The sequence below is a fragment of the Phyllostomus hastatus genome, unplaced genomic scaffold (genome assembly GCF_019186645.2).
Source record: "Phyllostomus hastatus isolate PE091 unplaced genomic scaffold, TTU_PhHast_1.1 phas_scaffold_78, whole genome shotgun sequence".
Taxonomy (NCBI): domain Eukaryota; kingdom Metazoa; phylum Chordata; class Mammalia; order Chiroptera; family Phyllostomidae; genus Phyllostomus; species Phyllostomus hastatus.
The window spans coordinates 70,767,150-70,789,938 of NW_025334041.1; the positions used below are offsets into that span (position 1 = coordinate 70,767,150).

The 22,789-nt window shown below is 35.6% G+C and overlaps 1 protein-coding gene across 2 annotated transcripts in view; it reads left to right on the forward strand.

Annotated features, from left to right (window-relative positions):
* The window catches only part of ZC3H6 (zinc finger CCCH-type containing 6), a 59,231-nt gene that overhangs the window by 31,201 nt on the left and 5,241 nt on the right, over positions 1–22,789 (forward strand). Inside the window, exons 4-10 of one of the 2 annotated variants that reach the window (XM_045827199.1) lie at positions 4,266–4,542; positions 11,793–11,926; positions 16,064–16,180; positions 16,761–16,872; positions 20,405–20,514; positions 20,895–21,148; positions 22,047–22,555. In XM_045827199.1, the coding sequence (XP_045683155.1) occupies positions 4,266–4,542; positions 11,793–11,926; positions 16,064–16,180; positions 16,761–16,872; positions 20,405–20,514; positions 20,895–21,148; positions 22,047–22,555 (1,513 nt within the window). The remainder of the gene's footprint in view (positions 1–4,265; positions 4,543–11,792; positions 11,927–16,063; positions 16,181–16,760; positions 16,873–20,404; positions 20,515–20,894; positions 21,149–22,046; positions 22,556–22,789) is intronic. The other variant, XM_045827200.1, reaches the window with a different exon arrangement.

Genomic DNA, 22,789 nt, shown 5'->3' on the forward strand with positions numbered 1-22,789 from the left:
CTTTCTGAGGTCTGGTTTCTGCCAATCTGTTAATATGCTCGTCTGCAAATGCTGTATGTATTCTTTCATGTAATTTGGTTTTCCAGTCTCTTGTAAGCTTAGAAACCACATTATTATGTGTGTTCTAGTTCTTCCTATTGCCTCTGTTTCTCTACTCCCATCTTTAGAGTGGAAGTTGCTCAGTGACCGTTGGATAAATAAGTTTTAATAAAATGTCTTTTTTAAACTTTGGAAAGAATTATAGTCTAGTTAATAATTTTATATAGCTAGGTACATATAAGAATATATATTTGTGTATATATACATACACATTCAGCGTGTCCTACAGTCTTGAAGTGAATGATGCTGCCACTTCTCAAAACATTTGAACAACTATTCATTAGAATTATTTTACTGCTAATGACAAAATTTTTAAATTATTGCTATTTCAGCAAACAATGGTGTGGTATACCTAAATTTCACCATTTGCACTTGGATTTATTTTTTAGAATTAGTCAAAATTCATTTGTGAACTCTTCCAGTGAATGAAGAATGCTCAGGGTGGGCATTGCTATTTCAGAAAATATCAAGTAATGAGATATATAAGCTCTTGATTCATACACTGTCACTGAAAGTAATTCCAAAAGAGGAGATACAGAATATTGAAGACAGTGGCAGAAGTACTGTAATAAGTACATAGCCTTCTTTGAAGGCCACTGTGAAGGACAGTTAGTGCATACAAACAATAGGGCATTTGTTTTAAGTGACACATATTTTCTTTTTTTTTTTTTAAGATTTTTTTAAAGATTTTATTTATTTATTTTTAGAGAGGGAAGGGAGGGAGAAAGAAAGAGAGAGAGAAACATCAATGTGCGGTTGCTGGGGGCTGTGGCCTGCAACCCAGGCATGTGCCCTGACTGGGAATCGAACCTGCGTTGCTTTGGTTCGCAGCCTGCGCTTAATCCACTAAGCTACGCCAGCCAGGGCATGACACATATTTCTTAAACAGTATAGTTATTGTCATGTATTGACTATTATATATCCCTACATGTAGGGTCAATGTAATTCAATGCAATTCAATGCAATTCAATGCAATTTTGTTTCAAGAACTCAGTTAAAGAAATTTAAAAAAAAGGGTGATCATTTGTATATACTCACATTTCATTTCCAGTGCTCTTCTGAGTTTAAATCATCTCTTGTGGTGTGGGTTTGCTGTCAATAAATTTTCGCTTTCATTTATTGGGAAATTGTTTATTTCACTCTCATTTTTAGTAATTTTTTTATTTTGTCACAAAAATTTAGAAAAAAGTGACCAGAATGCACCCCTGTGTGTCTCTCACCCAGATTTCCTGTGATTAACCTTTTACTGCATGTGCTTTGCTTTATCCTTTATCTCTGTCTTCTCCTGCCCTCTTCTCCTTAGGGGATCTGATTTGCCTTTAAACTTATCTGTTAGGTTCTTCATTTCAGTATTTGTATTTTTCACATCTAGAGATTTATTTGATTCCTTTTTATATCTTCAAAGTAATTTTTGTATTTTCAATTTACCTTCTGAAATTCTCATGTCTTTTAGTTGTAAATAGCAAATGCAGATATTTTAAAATTTATGTCACATAAATTCCACCATCTGGACTCTGTATTTCTTTTACCTGTTGCTTTTGTGGTTCTTTTTTATGGGGTCTTATATGCCTGGGTTTTTGTTTGTTTATTTGTTTTTGTATTGTATACAGTGCATTTTATATACATAACTTGAGGCTTAAGATGATAGTCATGTTTTTCAGAGGATTTTCACTTGCTTTTTCTAGATTCCTGCTGACTCATACAAACTTTATTCCACTGTCGGGATTTGAGTTTTCTGGGTCACCTAATGACTTAAGGTTGGACTGCAGCCTTTGAGTCACATTTTGAGATTCTTCCAAATTTGGGAGGTGGGGGGTGCTAAGGCTTCTCTTTTTTCCAGACTCTGACTCCCCTTTTGTTCCTATAGATCAGAAATGCTGTTGGACCTTATGACTGATTTTTCATGATGGGCTAATGCTCTCAGAGCAAAAACAGCTATAAATGCTGGTCGCTTAGGGATTTTCATCTGCTCTATAGTTAATATTCCATTAATCCCTCACTAATTATTAGCTCTCTGATAGCTACAGTGGACTTGAGAAAAAATTTTTGTCTATCTTTTCTATATTTTTTAGGAAGAAGACTGCTCTAAATTAATTACCTACTCTGCCATTAGAAGAAGAGAAAGTTCCATACTATTTCCTCCACATGTGTTTTAGAGTTGACCCACTAAGATTAGAAAATACCCTAAGTACATCTTAAAAATCCCATTTTCTTAAAATATAGGTATCTACTCATACAACTTCTACAAAATTACAAGCCAAAAATAGAATATAGTATTAATATTAGAGGACTCAATATAGCTTCCCTTTTCCTCATCTTTGTCCAGGGCCTCCTGGTCCCTCATTTCACATTCACAGAGATTGCATGGGGCTGGATCCTGGTTGGCAGAAACGGTCTTCTAGCAGTATAGATGGCCTAATAATCAGTCAATACAGTGGTTGGAGAAACTATATCCTATAGTAGAACTTAACAGGCTTTTTCATTGCTTTTATCTTTTTTCATGAGGGCTTTAAAAAAACATTTCCTAGGTCCTCGCTTGTGCGTGTGTTTTGGTCATTCAGATGGTGAACATGTGCAGCATAAGTGGACATTCTGCTAGGTCACTAATGGGGCTGCTCTGTAGTCAGTGTGGGTGGCTCTCCGACCCTCAGGAAGCCACATTAGAAGTCTTCCACTGTGCGGGGAGCCCTGGCATGGGGTGTTTATATCATTCAAGGGCCCTTAGGAATATTTGCAGTTGGGAAAACTAAGGAGGAGATAACCTGAAAGCTAGGGATAATTCTATTTTAAAAATGAGGAATATGAAGATTATTTTTATAAAGGCTATGAAAAAATCAAATTAAATTAATATTAAGAAAAAGCATTTTGTGACAAACATCTGTAATCTCTAGAGAAGAATTTATACCCATTAACAGTAATTTTTAGTCATAAAGCATTGAAATATATCATTGAAGCATCAATGTAACTACATTTTTATAAAAGGAAATGTAGGTACCATTCAACTAATTAAGCTTTAACTTAAGTAATTACTTTTTGTTTTATTTTATTGACCTCTTTAGAAATGTCACAGACACTGCCTTTTGTCTAATTTTGATTCCTCCTCTGAATTTCTGAAGTGGTAGACTGAGAACAGTTTATAAACTTTAAAAATAGTGTTTAAAATAAGTGAAAAATCTAATACAGTGTCTTCAAAATTTTAAATTGATGAGCTAATTGATTTTCTTGACTGCATTAGTTACATATTTTCTCTACTGAAAAGAACTTAATGTTTCTCTGCATTTTATTAAAAACACATAGTCTTTTGTTGGTATTCTGCCATGGCAGTATTTTTATATCACATTTAAAATGTACTAAGCTAAAGATGAATCATCCTCTGGGTTTTTCTGGGTTCTCAAGTTATAATTATATGCAGTTTTTTTCTTTCATAAAAATTGACAGAAGGTATGACAGAACTAATAAAAGTGTTTTAGTGAATAGATATAGGCTTGAATACTGTCATTAAATAAACTTCTAGGACTGAAGTATGTTTTCTGTTTTCATATGCTTTAGGAAATAAGTCGTAAAGTTAATAAGGTATACTATAATAAACAGTTCCTATTGAGCAGTTTATTTACTACATGTCTTTCATTTCTAGTGAATATCTATTTTTAATATTAGACCTCAGAAAAAAACATTTTCTTTTTATAAAATTTTGAAACATATAGTTTTTTATTAAATATAATATACTCCAATGTGTAAATGGGAACTTTTTAATGTTAGGAGACTATATATATTTTCTACCCCTCCCCCAAGCTTCTTTACTAAACTTTTCTTACTTTCAGAAAGACCTCTTCTGTTTGGGGGGGAAGGAATTCACATATGATGGTGTGGATTTTTAAGTATCCTGTATGTACAAATGTTGAGACATGGGACATGGAAAGCAAAAAGTGAATAAAACATACCAGCAAGGATCTTTGAACATTATGAAATTTGATCATATTAGAATAGCATTTACTTTTTTAACTTAGTTTTAAATAGTGTCCTAGATCAGTACTAACCAAGAGGCAGAACTAATAACTGTCTCCTTCTTTCTCCCAATTTTATGGGGGGTGGGGAAGATGTCCTATGTTAATCAATTCCTATATGTAACTGAAAAATCCTAATAGTAATTGTCCATTTTCATTTAGCATGGATATATATCCGGAAGCTACATGACATCAAGGAAGAGTCAACATAACAAGAAATATAAAAGTAAAGAATATGGTGAGTACAGTACCTACAGTGATGACAACTTCGGTAACTACAGTGATGACAACTTCGGTAATTACAGTCAGGAAATGGAGGAAGATTTTGCCAGTCAGCTGAAACAATACAGACAAGCTAAAGAACCCTCCAGTATTGCGTTAGGATCATCGTTTTCTAAAGAACCAGGGAAAAAACAAAGAATGAAAGGAATTCAGCAAGGTAAGTTTGAAATTGTCCATCTGTTTTGGAATATGAGAACCTTATTAAAACAGGCAGCTGTGGAATGAAAACTTAAGCCCTTTAAGGGCTAACTCCTTAGCCCTTTCTCAAGATCAATTTATTCTTGTGGTTCCTAAATTTTTATTTATTTTTATTTTTATTTTTATTTTTATTTATTTTGTAGACCCTGAGAACAAAAATCTGCAAATATTTTGATCCATATATCTTCATATTTGAATTAGAAATATATTCTAACATATTAAAAGTATATAAAAGTGTGAAACAATTTTCTTGTTTTTCCCTTCCCTTCTGTATAATACAGTATATTGATAAAAAATAACCTACCTTTTCCCATTGTCTCTGTTGCTCTGTGTATTATTTTATCTATTTTAGACCTGTAAGGACAGAGTTCTGGGAAGCTATTCTTTTGTTAGGCTTTACGATATGGTGGTCACCTTTTCAATGCAAGTGTACTTAGGACTATGGATGTCCTTCAAGATTGGAAATAAGAACTAATATAAATAAATTTCTCTAGTCATCACCTATTTATCTGCTATATTGAGAACATATGGTCCCTGAAAAATCAGGGCAAGTTGCCATAGAAACTGTGGGTCACATAAGGGTCATATCAAGCTTAAGAAATGTCCAGTCAGTGTGTCTGGCTCAAGAAAACTGAAGCAAGATGAGGCTGAGGTTTAATAGTGGGCAGCAAAATCCTGTGTACCCATTGTTTAATTATCGTTGAAAAAAGGAGTCCATTTTAAGTAAATTTGCTTATTTCTATGGCTTTTTATTTCCTAGAAAATCCTTCGAAAAATAGAAAGCTAGGCTTTTCTGAATTAAAGAGAAATGAATTTGTCTGTGCATCTACTACTGTAGTTATAATTCTATTGCTGGAGTCAAACAGTGGTGTGAAGATAACTCCACATGGGAATAGCGGGAATGTGGAAGCCTCTTCATCCTTTCTCATTGGGATTTTTCCTTCAGGCTCTTCCTATTTTTGCTCTTAAAGAACTGAGTGCTGAATTTTATTTTTGACATTCATTTCCCCAAGATTATGAAAGTAATATATGGTCAAATGCAAAAAACTTCTTGTCTGTGTAGAAAAGATAACCCAGCAAAGATCAAAGATAAAAAAAATTTGAATCCCTACATCAAGAGACAATAACTTTAACGTTTTTGGTATACATTCTTTCACAATTTTTCTGGCAGTTATTTTAAATAAAAAATTACTCATACTGTGGTAATTTGTTTTTCTCTTTTAACTTTGAACTGTATCTCAGTCATTCTTATGTTAACAAGTAGCTTTTAATGCCTGCATTCTGTTCAGTTAAGTAGATATATCATAATTTCTCTAACAATTGATTGGGTTTGTTTGATAGTACTGCATATTGCTGTGTACACACCCATGTGTTTAGCCCAAACTTTCAGGAAGAAAATCTTTTAATATTTTTTTGCTCATTTTTTAATATATTTTATTGATTATGCTATTACAGTTGTCCCATTTCTCCCCTTCACTCTCCTCTGCCCTGCACACCCCCTCCCACCCACATTCCCCCCCTTTAGTTCATGTCCACAGGATGTACATATAGTTCTTTGGCTTCTACATTTCCTATACTATTCTTACGCTCTCCCTATTTTCTCCCTACCATCTACACTACTTATTCTCTGTACCTTTTCCCCCTCTCTCCTCCTCCTACTCCCCTGTTGCTAACCCTCCATGTGACCTCCATTTCTGTGGTTCTGTTCCTGTTCTAGTTGTTTGCTTAGTTTCTTTTTGTTTTAGGTGTGGTTGTTAATAATTGTGAGGTTGCTGTCATTTTACTGTACATGTTTTTGTCTTCTTTTTCTTAGATAAGTCCCTTTAACATTTCATATAATAAAGGCTTGGTGGTGATGAACTCCTTTAACTTGACCTTATCTGAGAAGCACTTTATCTGCCCTTCCATTCTAAATCAAAGCTTTGCTGGATAGAGCAATCTTGGATGTAGGTTCTTGTCTTTCATGACTTGGAATACTTCTTTCCAGCCCCTTCTTGCCTGGAAGGTCTCTTTTGAGCAATCAGCTGACAGTCTGATGGGAACGCCTTTGTAGGTAACTGTCTCCTTATCTCTTACTGCTTCTAGGATTCTCTCCTTCATTTTAATCTTGAGTAATGTAATTATAATGTACCTTGGTGTGTTCCTCCTTGGGTCCAACTTCTTTGGGACTCTGTGAACACCCTAGATTCCTGAAAGTCTATTCCTTTGCCAGATTGGGGAAGTTCTCCTTTGTTATTTGTTCAAATAAATTTTCAATTTCTTGCTCTTCCTCTTCCCCTTCTGGCACCCCTATAATTTGAATGTTGGCATGTTTAAAGATGTCCTGGAGGTTTCTAAGCCTCTCTTCATTTTTTTGCATTCTTGTTACTTCATTCTTTTCTGGTTGGATGTTTCTTTTTTCCTTCTGACCCACTCCATTGATTTGAGTCCCAGTTTCCTTCCCATCACCATTGGTTCCCTGTGCATTTTCCTTAATTTCACTTAGTGTAGCCTTCATTTTTTCATCTAATTTGTGACCAAATTCAACTAATTCTGTGAACATCCTGATTACCAGTGCTTTGAACTGTGCTTTGAACTGTGCATCTGATAGGTTGGCTATCTCTTCATTACTCAGTTGTGTTACAGAACAACAAGGCGGGCCTTGGGACGATATACTGTTACCAAAAGGAACCCCCCCAGGTTCGTAATCATTATGTCTGCCACCAGAGGAAAGATGTTTGTCAATGCCAGAGATTCGTGAAAAGGAAAGGAAATGTTTATTTAATGCTATACAGACTTAAAGTAGTGACCTAATGCCTTCATCAAAATCCCAAAGTCCCTTAAAACACCCACAAACACACACAGTCCTTCCTTCCCTCTTTGCCCAGTCTGGGATACCATATCTCAGGAACAGAAATAGAAGTCTGTGGCTCAGGCAGCCCCCAGTTCTTCCCAGTAATCCGTGCTTGGCTGGTAGGCCTTCCTCAGTTCCCAGCACCATCAGCTGTGTTGCCGGGATCTCTGCTAAAGGTGGGTGGTGGTTCCCCCTTCTAAAGCTGCAGGGGTCCCCACTCTGGCAAAGCCGAGTAGTTCTCTCTTATATGTCCACAGCTGCGTGGCTCTCCTTTCTGTTGCCACAGCCGAGTGGTCCTCTCTTCACAATGGCTGTGGGAGTCCCCACTCTGGCAAAGCCTTGTGGTTCTCTCTGCACTGCCTGAGCCGTGTGGTCCTCTGCAACCCCATTTCGGACTCCTCCCACAGTTGGCTACACTTGCCAGCACTCTCATATCCTTCCAGCTTTACTGGGTTGCCATCGTGAGTCTGGGCAGGTGTGGTCCCATGTCATGGAGCCAGTCATCTCCAAGCTCTCACGCAGGCACTGTAACTCAGGGGACCAGCCCCACAGTTACATTTATGGGGGGGGGGGAGTTACTTCCATTCCCCTGGCTCAGAGTATGGCCACAGCAATTTAACCTATCTATGTAACCAGTTAAAGGTTATAGATATGTTCAATGACCATGCCAGAGATTAGCTGCAAAGCTATTGCTATACAAAACAGCTTCCAATGGCCCTGCTCCATTTGTCCCTTCCCCCAACCCACAACTGTGGGGGCGGCAGGTGAGGACATCCTAATATTTCCTGGACACCCTGAGTTCTGGGCCCCATTCCAAATCCCTATTTGGGGCTCCCCTCTTGGCTTCACCCTGTTACAGTTGTATCTGCTCTGGGGCTTCAATCTGTTCTTTCATTTGGGCCATTTTTTTTTTTTTTTGTCTTGATGCGTCTGTTACATAGTGAGGGGCGGAGGAACCCACGTGGCTGGGTTGTGACACTATATGTTGGAGCAGGGTCTGAGAGGGAACAATGGCGCTTGCTTGGCTCTCTGCTGAATTTCAGTCCCTTCCACGACTTCTCACAAGCAAATTGGGCCCTTCTGGTGCTGATTCCCAGGTGGGTGAGTTTGTGTAGGTTGTAGGACCCTGTGGGTCTCTCCAACAAACTCTCCTGTGAGGCTGGGAGTCTCTCCTGGCACCTTAACCCCCACAGGTGTTTCAGTCAGTGGTTTGAGGCTTTATTTCCCTGCCCTGAGACCCTAGGTTGTGCAACCTGTCCCACTTCCCAGTTTTGCCTGGTTTACCTGCGTGCGAATGTGGGGCCACCTGGTCCACAGTCCACCACCTCGCTGGGTCAGCCAGCCACTGCCTTGCCATGAGCCCTCTCTGCCCTTCCTACCGGTCTGGGTAAATGTTTCTTCTTTAACTCCTTGGTGTCGGACTTCTATACAGTTTGATTTTCTGTAAATTCTGGTTGTTTTTTGTTTTTAAATGTTGTTGTCCTTCTTTTGGTTGTGCGAGGAGGCACAGTGTGTCTACCTAGGCCTCCATCTTGGCCAGAAGTTTGTTTTCTCTCTTCTAATTTTTTAATTCAATTTATGTATTTATTGAAATTTAGATACTTGTTTTTTGTATTATAAAGGAATCTTAGCATTTATTTTTTAACATAATATGGTACAGGAAATTTTATGTAACAAATAATTACAAAATACAAGAACCAGATACAAGGTACAAGAAATGTTATGTACTGGTAACAAATTCACAATATTTATACATCACAGAAGGCCAAGAACTCTTCATCACTGTCAATATCAGAAGTATCGTCTACTTCAATTTCTGCATTTCCGATGTCTTCTGAAGAGTCACTTTCCTCATCTTGGTAAATTTCACTGTCCTCAGTTCCACCCATAGCATTGCTGATGCCACATTTTTTAAACAAGTTCACAACCACTTCCTCCTTGACACCATTCCAGGATCTTAGGATCCAATCACAAACCTAGGCAACAGATGCTTTCTTGATCCTGCCTGTAGGCACGAAATCATTATCAGCTGACTGCATTCACGATGTCCACTCTCTTTATTAGGGCCTGAAAGAGCCCTAGAGCATCAAGAGGTTGTAGTTGGCTGGTTAACCCACCAGGTATCACTGCAAGTTAGGTTTTCAAGTCTGCTGAGATTGCTTTTGCACTTTCTGTAACATGGCTTTGAAGTGATCAAAAATAAGCAAAGCTGGCTTTTCAAATAATCCTCCAGGCCTTCATGACCAGGCTTTGTTAAACCAGATTTTCACACTTTCTTCATTCATGCATCCTTTTTCATGCACATGGACAATAACTCCACTTGGAATCTTTCGGAAATGTTTTTCTTTTAAAGATATCATAGTTGATAACTTTGTCCCATCTGCACGACAGGCTAGAACAACAGTGAAATGTTTTTTCTCCTGACCACTCATTTGAATAGCCATAGTGTTTGCTCCTTTGATGTCCACAGTTCTGCTGGCTTGCAGGACATGTAGGTGATTTGGGGCAGCTCAAAGTTGTGAGTCTTTTGAAGTTGGTCACATAAGAATGAAATTCTGAAACTTGGGTCTCATAGGCTGCCGGAAGTTTGGGGGAAAGTTTCATTCATGTCCTCATGCTCAAACCTCCTCTACAAAGTTAAAGCACCATGTAGGTGTCCCTGAGAGATCATCAGTATTTTTTCTCATGCAATCCTTTTACCTTGTATCATGTTGGTTAAAACAGAGATCCCAGTTTGATGCTGCTCCCGAATCCTGGTCTTTGCCTTCTGCCCCACCTCCGGCCACTTCAGAGGCTTCCCTCTTGTTGTCTTCTTCTGTCCTGGCATCTGAAGGAGCTTTTCTTCCTATTGCCTCACAGTCTGATGACACTCCCTGTGGGAGGAGGTCCGGCGTGTCTCTCGGCAGCCCTGCTGCCATGCTTTTTAGCATACTAATACCTTTTAGCCTAAGGCTTACCGTGTATGAAAACTGTTTTGACATTTTCCAAGGGATTTTCCAATAATTTCTCCCACCTAAAGTGCATGAAGAGAAAAGCTGCACTGTTCACCCTATGGTAATAATGTCGCCATCACCTGTCTCATCAAGTGGGTGACAATTGGCATTGTCTGTCTTACTCTGGATAACAATACATTTCTCTTTGTTTCATTTCTTTGAGTCATTGGCCGCAACTGCTTTCATTGCAAATTGGTCACGAGTTCACCAAAACCAATTATTGTGTTCCAGGGTATTATTTTGCATACAGATATTGTTATTGCTTTCTAGAGTTATGCTTTTAATGCATAAGCATAACTAAAAGAATTAAAATCATTTATATAGATAGAAATTAGTACTACCCATGTATAATGTCCATCCTTATTTTTCCCACAAAAATTTGGGCAAAAAGTGCACATTATACATGGCAAAATACAGTAATTATTTGAGATTTAAGTTGCTCTCAGTTTTTTAAAATTCTGTGATTAATCTTGCATATTTATACATATCTCAGAAAACATCTTGGCAAACATTTTTCTTAAGAATAAATTCTGAAATGTAGAATTGATTAAAAAGACATAGCCACATATTTGAAGATTTTTGATTCACATACCAAGTTAATAAATCAAAAAGGTGAGGTAGCAGTTTATAACATGTTGCTAGTGTGTGAAAATACCAAACTCTCCAAGTCCCTACCCATGCTATAATTTGAGGTGAAAATTGGTGTGTTATTTTTTAAATTTTAATTTTTTAATGGGGTGAAACATGTTTTTCATATATTCACTGGCTGTTTTGTAGGTTTAAGATCATTTGAAAATTTATTAGTTCACTATGACTTTGGTAAAATAAGATTGGGTAAAATCATTTTGTATTTTAACTTCCTACCCTAATACATAACTATTGCCATTTGGGTATCTTTTTAGATACTTTTAAATAACAACTTATCAAAAGTAAAAGACAAGTATAAATTTTACATGGAGATGTATGTGTTATCTACCCAAAGTTATCAATAAAAACTCAATTTGCTATAAATTAACCACTAATACCTACAGTGTTTTCCATAAAGATGAATATAATATTTAATTCTCTAAAAAACAAGAAGCCTTGGTATTATTTATTCTAAAGAAAATTGAAAAAAATGAAACTGAATTTGACTTCTCCAGCCATGTACATCCTTGTTCCTTGTCTTCCTTATGTTGTTAACATCTCTCAAGCAAAAGAATAAGAAGCACAGTACTCAGGAAATAAAATGTAAAGATTGAATTAATATTTTTCATTGAATCTAGAGGGGAAAAATGCACTGTACATTATAGACTATTAAAAATAAACTGTTTCCTACAAACTAATATATTGACAGGTGTGCTGTTTTTCTATAATATCTGAAGTACATCTTAACTTTTTTAGGTATTGAACAGAGGGTTAAAACTTTTCATGTTGGTCGTGGACGAGGTATGCTGAAGAAAATGAAGCGCAAAGACCGTGGGGGAAGAGCCAGTAAAGGGCCCCATATGTTTTCAGGAATGGATGACTTTCAAGAGGTACTGAGAGTTTATACATAATGAGGAGAGTAGCTTCTCCATCTTTTAACCTATTTGGCTGCAAAGAAAACATTGTGATTTTAATGCTATTTTCCTACTAAATGACAAATTCCCAGTTCAGATCAAATGAGTATAAATAAATTCCAAAAAATAATTATTTTTTAATTAGTCACAATTCTAATATAGAGATGCAAACTTAGGTGATTTCCAAACAAAATCGTAACATTTGAAAGCACCTCAAAATAAAAGTGATATGTTTGACAGCAAAAATGTGTGTTTGGTAGTTCTCTGTTAGGCCTTCCTTTGCTAGAGTCATTTTCCCCAGATGCAAATAGCAATAAAATGGTAATAATATGTAGTAGTGCCAAGAAGGGAGATAATGGTAAATTAACTTACTAGAGTTGAACATTGGAAGAGAATAAAAGGGGATATAAACAGTTGGAAAGATGAACTGATGAACCATATGTATGTTAGATATTGAATAAATATGTGATGAAATGAACTCAAACATGTACATTTCAACTGTAGCAACTTTGTATTTTCTGTATTCTGCCATGGTTCCAGTGACGTGTGACTGAATTTACAGAGCAAGGGTGGGTTATACAGTTACAACCGTGATTGAGATAAGGGGATAGCACTATATTGTACTTGTTAATGCTTGGCTTTCTTATCTCTGGGCTTAAAGATAATGGGTAAAAATTTCTTCAATTGTACTCCTTAATATACTACTTAGGGAGGTGTTGATAGGTATGGGCTAAAAAGGAAGTTCAGGCCCAGACAAATTTGGGGAACCCTGAATATGCCACACTTCTCTTAGGGATTCTCAGTCAGCGGTAACATATAAAGGCTTTGGGCAGATTAGGCATAGAGAAGTCTGTTTGACATTCCTTTGAATAGCTTTGAAACAAGCCTAGGATTTCTGGGTGGTTCTAACCTGCCTGTGCATCTTGCTACACTAGTAGACCTCTAGAATGTGCTGCTTTCCCTAGACTAAATTAGTGTGAATACTTTCTAAGTAAGCCTTCTTTTACATGCATTACCTACACCCTATACGTGAAAGGAAAAAAAAAAAAAACTTCCAGGAAAGCATGGCTATTCAAGCAAGTGGCTATCTGTCTCTGAGTTTCAGTTTGTTTAATCAGTAAAATGAGAGTACCTAGAGTAGTATTAAATTAACTCCAAGGGTCCCTTCACTAACATTTTAGATATTTACATATCTGGGCTGCAAGTAAAAAAATCTTTATCCTATAATAGAAAGTGAGAATAAATTCTTTCTTTTGCATTCATCAGATTTAGACTATTTTTCTTTTATTTATTAAGTTTAAAATATGTCACTGACTATGTCAGTTTATGGGTTGTCATGATAGATATTGTCTTGTGATCTTAGAAATAAGCGGGACAGTGCTCACATTCAGGCCCTTCTGTGATCAAGTGGGCATGGCTGAGTGGCCAGTGTAGATCAACTTCCATCCTAGCCTTTTCATGGAGTGTAAGAGCCCCAGAGGCCATATAAATTCAGGGATGCCTGCACATCTGCACTAGTTTTCTTGAAAACCCAAGCGTTGTCACAGAACAAGCCAACTTTCAATGGATTTTAAAGACATTCATTCTACTGGTCATAAGATTCTTAAATTTTTTTAGTCTTTATAGTAACTAATACATTTTCTGTAAATACATGTTCTTTTCCTGGTAGATCATTCTATATACCCTTCCTAGTGTATTTTTAAAACATCTTTAATGCTCTTGTTCCTTGTACTAATATAATACATCCTCTAGAGTAAATAAATTAAAATGACCCAGTAGGTGGTTTGGGTTTCCCTCTCTCCCTCCAGTTTTCCTTTCCCTCCCTTTTTGTTGAGTTGTGTTTTCTTAAGTGACTCTGCAAATATGCCATGGGACTTTTGGTAAGTCACTAACTTCTCTAATTGCATTTTTCATATTTGTCCAGGGAGGGTGATGAACCAAATTACTTCTGTGATTCTTCTAGGAATTACTTAATAAGAGGACTTTTGTGGTTCTTCTGTAGGCTCAATCTTAAAAGATCAGATCTTATAGGTACTTTATTTTGTCCTAAAATTTTATTTGTTAAAATTGCTTTGATTTTCTAGAATACTTGGATTACAGGTAGGTTTCTCATAGTTATGAGATACTTTCTACTCATTTGAGCAGAACTAAACTGAAAAAACAAAACAAAAAACCCAAATCCTCTATTGAGACACTGAGGCATATCATTAGAAAGTAACATAGACTGACAGAAAGACTAAGTTATTAATAAAACATAGGTACTACTTGGTGCATTTTTCAGGGGATTTGGTAATAATCACCAAATATTTTTACTGTTTGAGAGTTCTATTCCTCAACTTGACTTACTGACTTTGCATGATGAACTTCTCTTTGGCTGTCTATTTTACTAGAGCCATGATTCTTTGTACAGACAGCATATGTGAGCTGGTCATTTATATCTACTTGTTTTAAGTGAGCCTGTAAATAGAAAATGTTTTAAAGTCAAATATACATAGATTTAAGACATTGTAAATGATCCTATTAGAGTATACTATAAGTAATTTTATTGTGCTTTCCTAGGTCAATTTAGGTGTACTTATATTTTTAAATAGAACCTCTAGGATTATCTGTTTTCTTGGTATTTTTTGCTTTTTAAATTAAAAAAAATTGTATTGATTTTTTTTTTTTAGAGAGAGAGAGAGAGAAACATTGACTTGGTGTTCACTTATTTATGCATTCATTGGTTGGTTCTTGTATGTGCCCTTACCAGGGATCATACCCACAACCTTGGCGTATTGGGATGGCACCCTAAGCAACTGAGCTACCCTGCTAGGACCTTCTTGTGTTTTTTAAAAGAATTCTTATATTATAACGTATATTTCAGCTATGAGCACTGAAGATCAGATTTAAGTCTAGCCGCATGTTGCGGCCAAGTGTTTGCCATGAGGCACCTTCTTATTTTCAGTAGGTTGTACAACATTGTTCTCAGTCTTCTAGTAAATTGAAGGAAAGGAGAAAACTGGAATAAAATCAGAAGGAAAAATACTCACTGCACTCCTACAGCGCACCACCACATGCATGCCGGGGGCTTGAAGAACAGCGCTGTTCCATAACGTCATGAATAGCAGTCCTTAGCATGGCCAGACACCATCCCCTGTCCTGACTCAGTCTTCTTACACTCAACAGAAGTCAAGTTGGGGACTGAGGAGAGCCAAGGAAAACAACTAGAGCTGTGAAATTTTCCAGCATACACGTTTTTCCCTTAATATTTTTAAATTTATAAATTAAAGGTAATACATCCTCCCTGAGTTTTTTCCCTAAAAAAAAATACAAAATAACCACACATGCAAAAAAATCTCTAATATTTTAGAGATTCATCTGGAGACATATACTGTTAAATACGGAGACATATTCTTTTAGTTTTTTATCTTCATTATAAAATTGGGATATATTTTAGATGTGTAGAATGTTTCTAGGTTTTTTTTTCCACTACAGAAGTAGTTCTGCAGTAGTTATTTTTATGAATAAACCTCTGTGGGCCTCCCTGATAATTCCTTTAGAACAGGGTGTCAATCTCATTTTCACTGGGGGCCACACCAGCCTTGTGGTTGCCTTCAAAGGGCTGAATGTAATTTTAGGACTGTGTGAATGTTACTACTTCTTAACAGTTAAATGACAGCTCGGTACTGCTGCCAGGTAGAAACAAGGTGCTGGGCTGGATAAAACAAGATGGAGGGTCAAATTTGGCCCATGGGCCTTGTGTTTGCCACCTGTGCTTTAGAATAATCCTAAATGTCAAACAATATAGATATTTGAAATCTTTTATAGCATACCTATCAATACTATGTGAGAGTGCATGTTTTATTGTTCCTTTGCCAAAACTGAATATTATGGTTAATTTTCAAGCTTTTTATAATTTTATTTTTTAATGTAATTATGTGTCTTCATTAAAGTAGCAACAGGGTTTGCAACCACTAGTAGCAGTAAGCAGCTTGAAAATCATTGAAGAAGCTTATCTCTCCAATGTCTCATAGTGACCACTTTTAATAGTTTGTACTGCTTTCCAGATCCATTTGACTGTACATTTTATACCTATTTGTATATGTTGCATTAAAATAAATTTTTTTCTTACAGTATAATAAACCAGGGAAAAAATGGAAGGTAATGACTCAGGAATTTATTAATCAGCACACAGTGGAACACAAAGGAAAACAAATCTGTAAATACTTTCTGGAAGGGAGATGTATTAAGGTAAATTTATAGCAGTATCATAAATCATTTTACTTCCAAAATACTCTTTAAAATTTAAGCCTTTGATGGGGGTTAGGTTTTTCATTTCTCATTTAGTTGTAATAGAACTAGTTCTTCAAAATGTATCTCGATGGAAATACTATATACATCAGAATTTATTTCATTATATTTTAGAACAATAATGTAATTTGTTGAAATTACATTTTTTAAATAAACAGTGCTGACTATGTGGCAACTACTGTTCAAAGTGGTTTGCTAATATTAAATGATTTAATCTGTACAACAACCCTAGGAAGTAGTTACTGTTACTGACCCATTGTAAACATGGCCACACCAGAGGCCCCACAGAAGCTCAGCTGGACATGGTGAGTGGGCAGAGGCCCCTGGGGCCATGGCACTGTGTGCTCTGCACATAGCCACACCCAACATCTTGGGCAAAAACTCAAAGGAATTGTTTGAATTATTATTAGCTCATTATTTAAAGACTGAAGATATAACCGTAGTTCAGTTATGAAATGCCATGGAGAATATCCAATTCAATTGTGCCTTTTTTCGTCCTCTCTTTTCTTTTTGTGAACAGGGAGATCAATGTAAATTTGATCATGATGCAGAGTTGGAGAAGAAGAAAGAGATCTGCAAATTTTATTTACAAGGATATTGTACTAAAGGGGAGAACTGCATTTACATGCATAATATCCTTTACTAAAAATATGTTAACCAAAATACTGAGGTTTGAAAACATAATTGAGGGGTTTAAAAATCATATGTACAACCTAGAAAGCCTAGTTTGGTTTTAAATTTAAAACAACACATTACATAAACTAAATCTAGTCAACCATTTTACTTCAAAAAGGCAGACTAAGTTTTATTCTTTAGGGAAATGAAATAAATAACTTCCCTTTGGAAAAAAATCTGTGAAATAAAGATACTGTGTATTTAATGTACTCATAACTATTTCAATAGCATGTGGTTCCTGAAGGAGTAGGTGGCAAAATATTTATTTTATGACTTAATTATTTTTACTTAGGTTCATAAGTAATAAATTATCATTGTTGTATACTATAAAATCAAAGTCTCATCAAATCTTACCACCAGTTATCACTGTATATTCTTCCCTGCTTCTTCCTTTAGAAATCTATATATCTAAATTGTACGCCTGTCCCCACCTAAACTGGTATATCACTGTATGTTTATAGTAGTCCTTTAAAAAAATATATAGTATATCTGTCTGTGTTAACTCTCCCACCTCCAAAATATCTAGCTGCTTTTTCACTACAATTAATGACTAATGGAGTCTTTCTCCCCCAATCTGAAACTCATCTTTATCATGATGAAGTGTTTTATATCCATGTTTTTGTTCTAGAGTTTCAGCTTGGCTCCATTATTGGTTTGTTCTCATACCTTTGCTGCTTTGCTGTGATTATTTCCACCTCACCAGCATACTTGATATTTGGTAGAGTCTCACATTTATTTTTCCAGATAGAATTTAAAGTAGTCTTGTCTAGTTCAAAAAATAATATAAAAAAGGAAAGTAAAAATATCCCTATTATCATAGACCTAAATATAAAGATAAAACTATACAAATATGAGAGGTGTATATGGATGTAATTTTTTATTATTCAAACAGAAGTATGACTTAAAATCCAGAAGGAATAAGGGAAAAGATTGAAAATTTGACTGCATAAAAATTTTTAAATTTGCATAACAAAAATATGGCATAAGAAAAGTAAAAGATAAATAATAAAATGGGAAAAGTTGTTTGCAACTTATGTCACTTACAAAGAGGTAATGGCCTGATATCTGAATTTCTAAATATTGGGAAGAAAAATGGAGTAAGAGGTATAGATAATTCACAGAGAGAAATGCAAATGACCCAAAACACAGGAAAAGATGCTCGATCCTGTTTATAATAAGAGAAATGCACTTTATGCCCAAGATACCATTTGTAGCCATCAGATTTGTAAAAATCCCCCCTTCCCCACAATGTGACAGCACATTTTGTTAGCACAGTTGTGAAAAAATAGATATGCTGAGACTTTGTTGCTGGGAATGTGAAATGGGGCATCCTTGTGGAGGAGAGCTGGGAAGTGTTGGCAGAATTACACATGAGTTCACCCTCTGACGTAACAGCCTACCATTTTGCAAGTTCTGGTGAATTAATGGATTTGGGCAGTGATTATTGATGGCTGTTAAAATCATTAAGTAGAAAGTTGATGAGAAACTGTAATTGATGAAATGGGCTGACAATACCTACCTGTACCAACTGATCAATCTTAGTACTAAAAAGAAACAATTAGACATCAAATGCCTCTTGATATGATGCAATAGGGAGTATTTATTTTAATAAACACCTATGACAAGTTTAAAATTAACAAATAAATGATAAAAAAATAAAAGGTGTGGGAATTTATGGGGATCAATAAAGGAACTTGAGATATATGTTGACTAGATCCAGTGTGTGGATCTCATCTCAATCCTGATCTGAACAAAGCAATTATAAAAAGACTTTTTGAAACAGTTTGAAAAATTTGTATGTTGACAGGGTAGTAGTAGATAAAGAGGTAAAACAGATGCATTAATGTTTCATATTGATAAGGTTGTGATTGTTAAGAAAAATATTCCTTGTCTATATGAAATAAACATGGAGGTGCTCACATATTAAATGTATTTGGAATATGCTTTTGAATACTCATGTGTTTTTGAGGGAGAGTTGTGAGGAGAGTATAGGGGGCATAGATCTCACAAAAGGGACAGATGGTGAAATTGTTAAACTGATGTGGCCAGCATGAGGGAGCTGATTATATTATTCTCTCTATTTTGGTATATGTTTGATAATTTTAAAGCTAACTTAAAAATAACGCAAAGTAATGTCACTCTTCAGGAATAATTATGCTAACAGTATGGCATAAAGTCTTTCAGATTTTTTTCTATGCTAAAGTTTGTGAGTGGAGATAACATTTACACCTAATTTTTATAAAAATGTGATTAAGCTATGATTGTGAAGGTTGTATTTTTATTTAGCATTTACATCTTTACTTCATATGGATTCTATTTTAATATATAATGTGCAGTAAGAACCTAATTTTTTTCCAAATGATTAACTCATTCTCTCATCTTCAAGCGATTTAAAATGGCACCTTTACCAGATCCCAAATTTCCCTGTGTGCACAGTTCAGCTTCTGCCCTACTGTTACACTTGGTGCTGTTTGACCATTCCCTCTGTAAGTGTGTAGCAAACGGTCCTCCTTTCTTGATCAAAATATTGTAGTAAATTTGTCTTACTCAAGAAAAAGAAATAACATTTTTTCTAGATTTGACATATTTCTTCAGAAATCAGACACCTTTTAAACTCTGAAAGCTTTCAGTATATCCTTATGTTTTTTTCTCACAGTCATGCCATCTGTAAATAATAATTTATACCTCCTATTTTAAATGTGTTGGCTACATGTCTAGAATAATGTTAAATAATGATGATTGTGGCAGACAGTACACATTTTAATGATTATTTCCTTTTGCTTTAACTTGTGGCTATAGTTTTAAAATAGATTTTTTTTAAAAATCAAGTTAAGTATATTCTTATTTTACTAAGAGTTTTTTAAATCAAAGAGGATTTTGAATTTTATTAGTCACTGTTCGTACTTGCTAAGATGATCGTGTAATTTTGCTCTTTTGACCTTAACAATGTAATGATTGCAGTAATAAATTCCTAAAACGATCCAGAAATTCTTTTTAAACATACAGCATCTGAAAAATGGTGTATTTTCCACCATACTTATAGGTGTAATGTCTTCTTTAGAAGTTTGTCTCTACTGCCTAGAGTGAGACCTTTAAGTCAGACCAGCCTATAGCTCACATTGTTGGGTTGACTTTAACAGGACATATCAAGCTCCTTATTCTTCATGGATGTAAGGTCTTGCTACAAAACTCATTTGTTCTGCATAACATTTTATTATTATGGAAAATAATAAGGTGTGCATAACAATTACAAATATTTGTCTTTAAAAAATGTTTCCTAGTTCTGGTAGAGTAAAAGAAATTTTAATTTTTTGAATGGTTTGATGCATAACTAAAGTATTTAATCTTAGAATAAATTATCTGATATGATTATAGAAAATTCAGTAAAATATATAATCATAAAGTCCCATTCATTCAGCACAGTTATGTTTTTGGTTTAAAAATATTAGTTTGATTATATTTGGTCTATTCCTTAATATTTTTATTTACATGAATTTCCATGCAAGTTCTATCATAGTGGAGCAAAATGTTACCAAGGAGACAAGTGTAAATTTTCACATGATGATTTGACTAAAGAAACGAAGAAACTTTTGGACAAAGTGAGTAATAGTTTTCTATCTTGATTATTTGTTACATCTCTCTACAGACTCGTTTGACTTGCATCATGTTTTATAAAACCGCTAAGAAGCCAAAGACTTTTTCCATGTCTCATTAATACGGTGTTTTAGGAAAGCAGCAATTTTGGGCTACGAATTAAGTCTTTTATTCTCATTCTTGTTCTGCCATTAAAAAGTTAATTTATTTTGAGAAATATCCTTTACCTGTTTGAACCTCATTCTCTTTATCAAAAATGAGTTAACTATCTATGACCCATTGCAGCTTAATATGTTTTTCTATTAAAAGAACTAGTTTACTAAAGTCATCGTTTTAAATGTAAAAGAAATCTTGTTTTAATGTAATCTTTGCTACTCACTTTCAGGTATTGAACACTGAAGAGGAGCCCACAAATGAGGACGAAAGAGAGTTAGAAGAACTTAGGAAGCATGGCATAACCCCTCTTCCCAAACCCCCTCCGGGAGTGGGGCTCCTGCCAACTCCAGCAGAGCACTTTCCCTTTTCTGATCCTGAAGATGATTTTCAGACAGATCTCTCTGATGATTTCAAGAAAATTCCATCTCTTTTTGAAATAGTTGTAAAACCTACTGTGGATTTAGCACATAAGATTGGAAAGAAGTAAGTTAAAAATTTCAAAAATGGTGGCAATTTCCCCCTAGAAATTTATTGTTTTTTGTCTTTTTTTTTTTTTAAAGAAATTACCCAGTATTATTTATTTATTTATTTTTAAGCAGGATGAGGTTTATTAGAGAGCAGTAAGTACCATACAGAATTTCTGGCAAAACCACAGAGACCAGTTTGTATTATTTGCAGTCCAGAATAAAGGGAGCCAGGAGAAAAACTCAGCTATACCACAGAATAGTCTAGCAGAAAATCTGCTGAGGTTGCACAGCTGGGCAGCCAGAACATTGGGACTTGACACTTGAACCTTATAACAGCTTCCCAGAAGAGCCAAACATCTCCAACATCATGTCTTTGTCCCCTAGACATTCTTATTAAGAAACTAACTTGTATCCCTGTTAATCATGTGAGTAAGCTCAAGTAGAAATAGCAGCTGTTGTGGCACACACCTCAATTGCTGCTCCCAACGTCCTCTGTGTCCCTATCCTCTGCTGCCTCCCATTATCTTAATCTATAGAATCCTTAACCCAGCTTCCAAGTCTCTCTACACTGCAATGAGAACTAGAAGAGAATCAGTCAAAAACATTTATCTCTGGGTGGTGGGATTAGGGGTGATTTATTTATCTTTGTACTTCCTGTATTTTTCAAAATACCAATAATGAGTAAGTTTTAGAACAACTGATAATAAACAGCAATTAAGAAACTGAGCTAAGGTGAAGTCAAGATCCACATGTGGGCACTTCCAGTTACAGATAATTTGGAATAAATGGCTTCTTAGAAAAAGTATTCTATTCTGATAGAGAAAAACACATGTAACTAACATTCATTTAGAAATGTGACCTTCTTGTTTCCCTTTTTTCTTTGAACTAAGAAATATTATTCTTTCTGTCTACAGGCCACCAGCATTTTATAGCAGTGCCTCGCCACCAGGACCACAATTTCAGGAAAGCAGCCCACATCCTCAGCATATTTATAGTTCTGGGTCAAGTCCAGGTCCTGGACCTAATATGTCTCAGGGACATAATAGTCCTGTGATGCACCCAGGCTCCCCTGGACATCATCCATGTGCAGGACCTCCTGGTCTACCAGTGCCACTGAGCCCACCTTTGCCGCCTGGTCCACATGGAGTGGTAGGTTCCCACAGCCAAGCTGGAGTACTCGTTCAGCCAGATGCATCCTTGTCAGCACCAGGTATGAGTGGTGCATACCATTGTCCAGGCTTTACAGAACACATGATAAAAGTACCCAGAGAAAATCACTGTGCTCCAGGCTCATCACACCTGCATGGTTCTGAAATGCAGCTCAACACCAGTTATGAGTCCCTACAAAACCCAGCTGAGTTTTATGATAATTACTATTCACATCATGCTGTACCTAATTTTCAGCCACCTAATAACTCTAGCGGTAAGTTTACCTTTCAGAATAACTCACTTCTAATTTTAAATATTTGGAGTCCTATTTTTCATTAAAATTATAAGAAAATATGTTTTAAATCTAAGTGTAAAGTGTGATGAAATTTAGACCTTAAAATGTTTAAAATTTAAACAAATATTTGTAACAGTAGAACTTGAGATAACTTTAAAAAGTATTTATAATCACTAATTTGCTAACCAAATGTGATTATCATTAGAGCTTCAA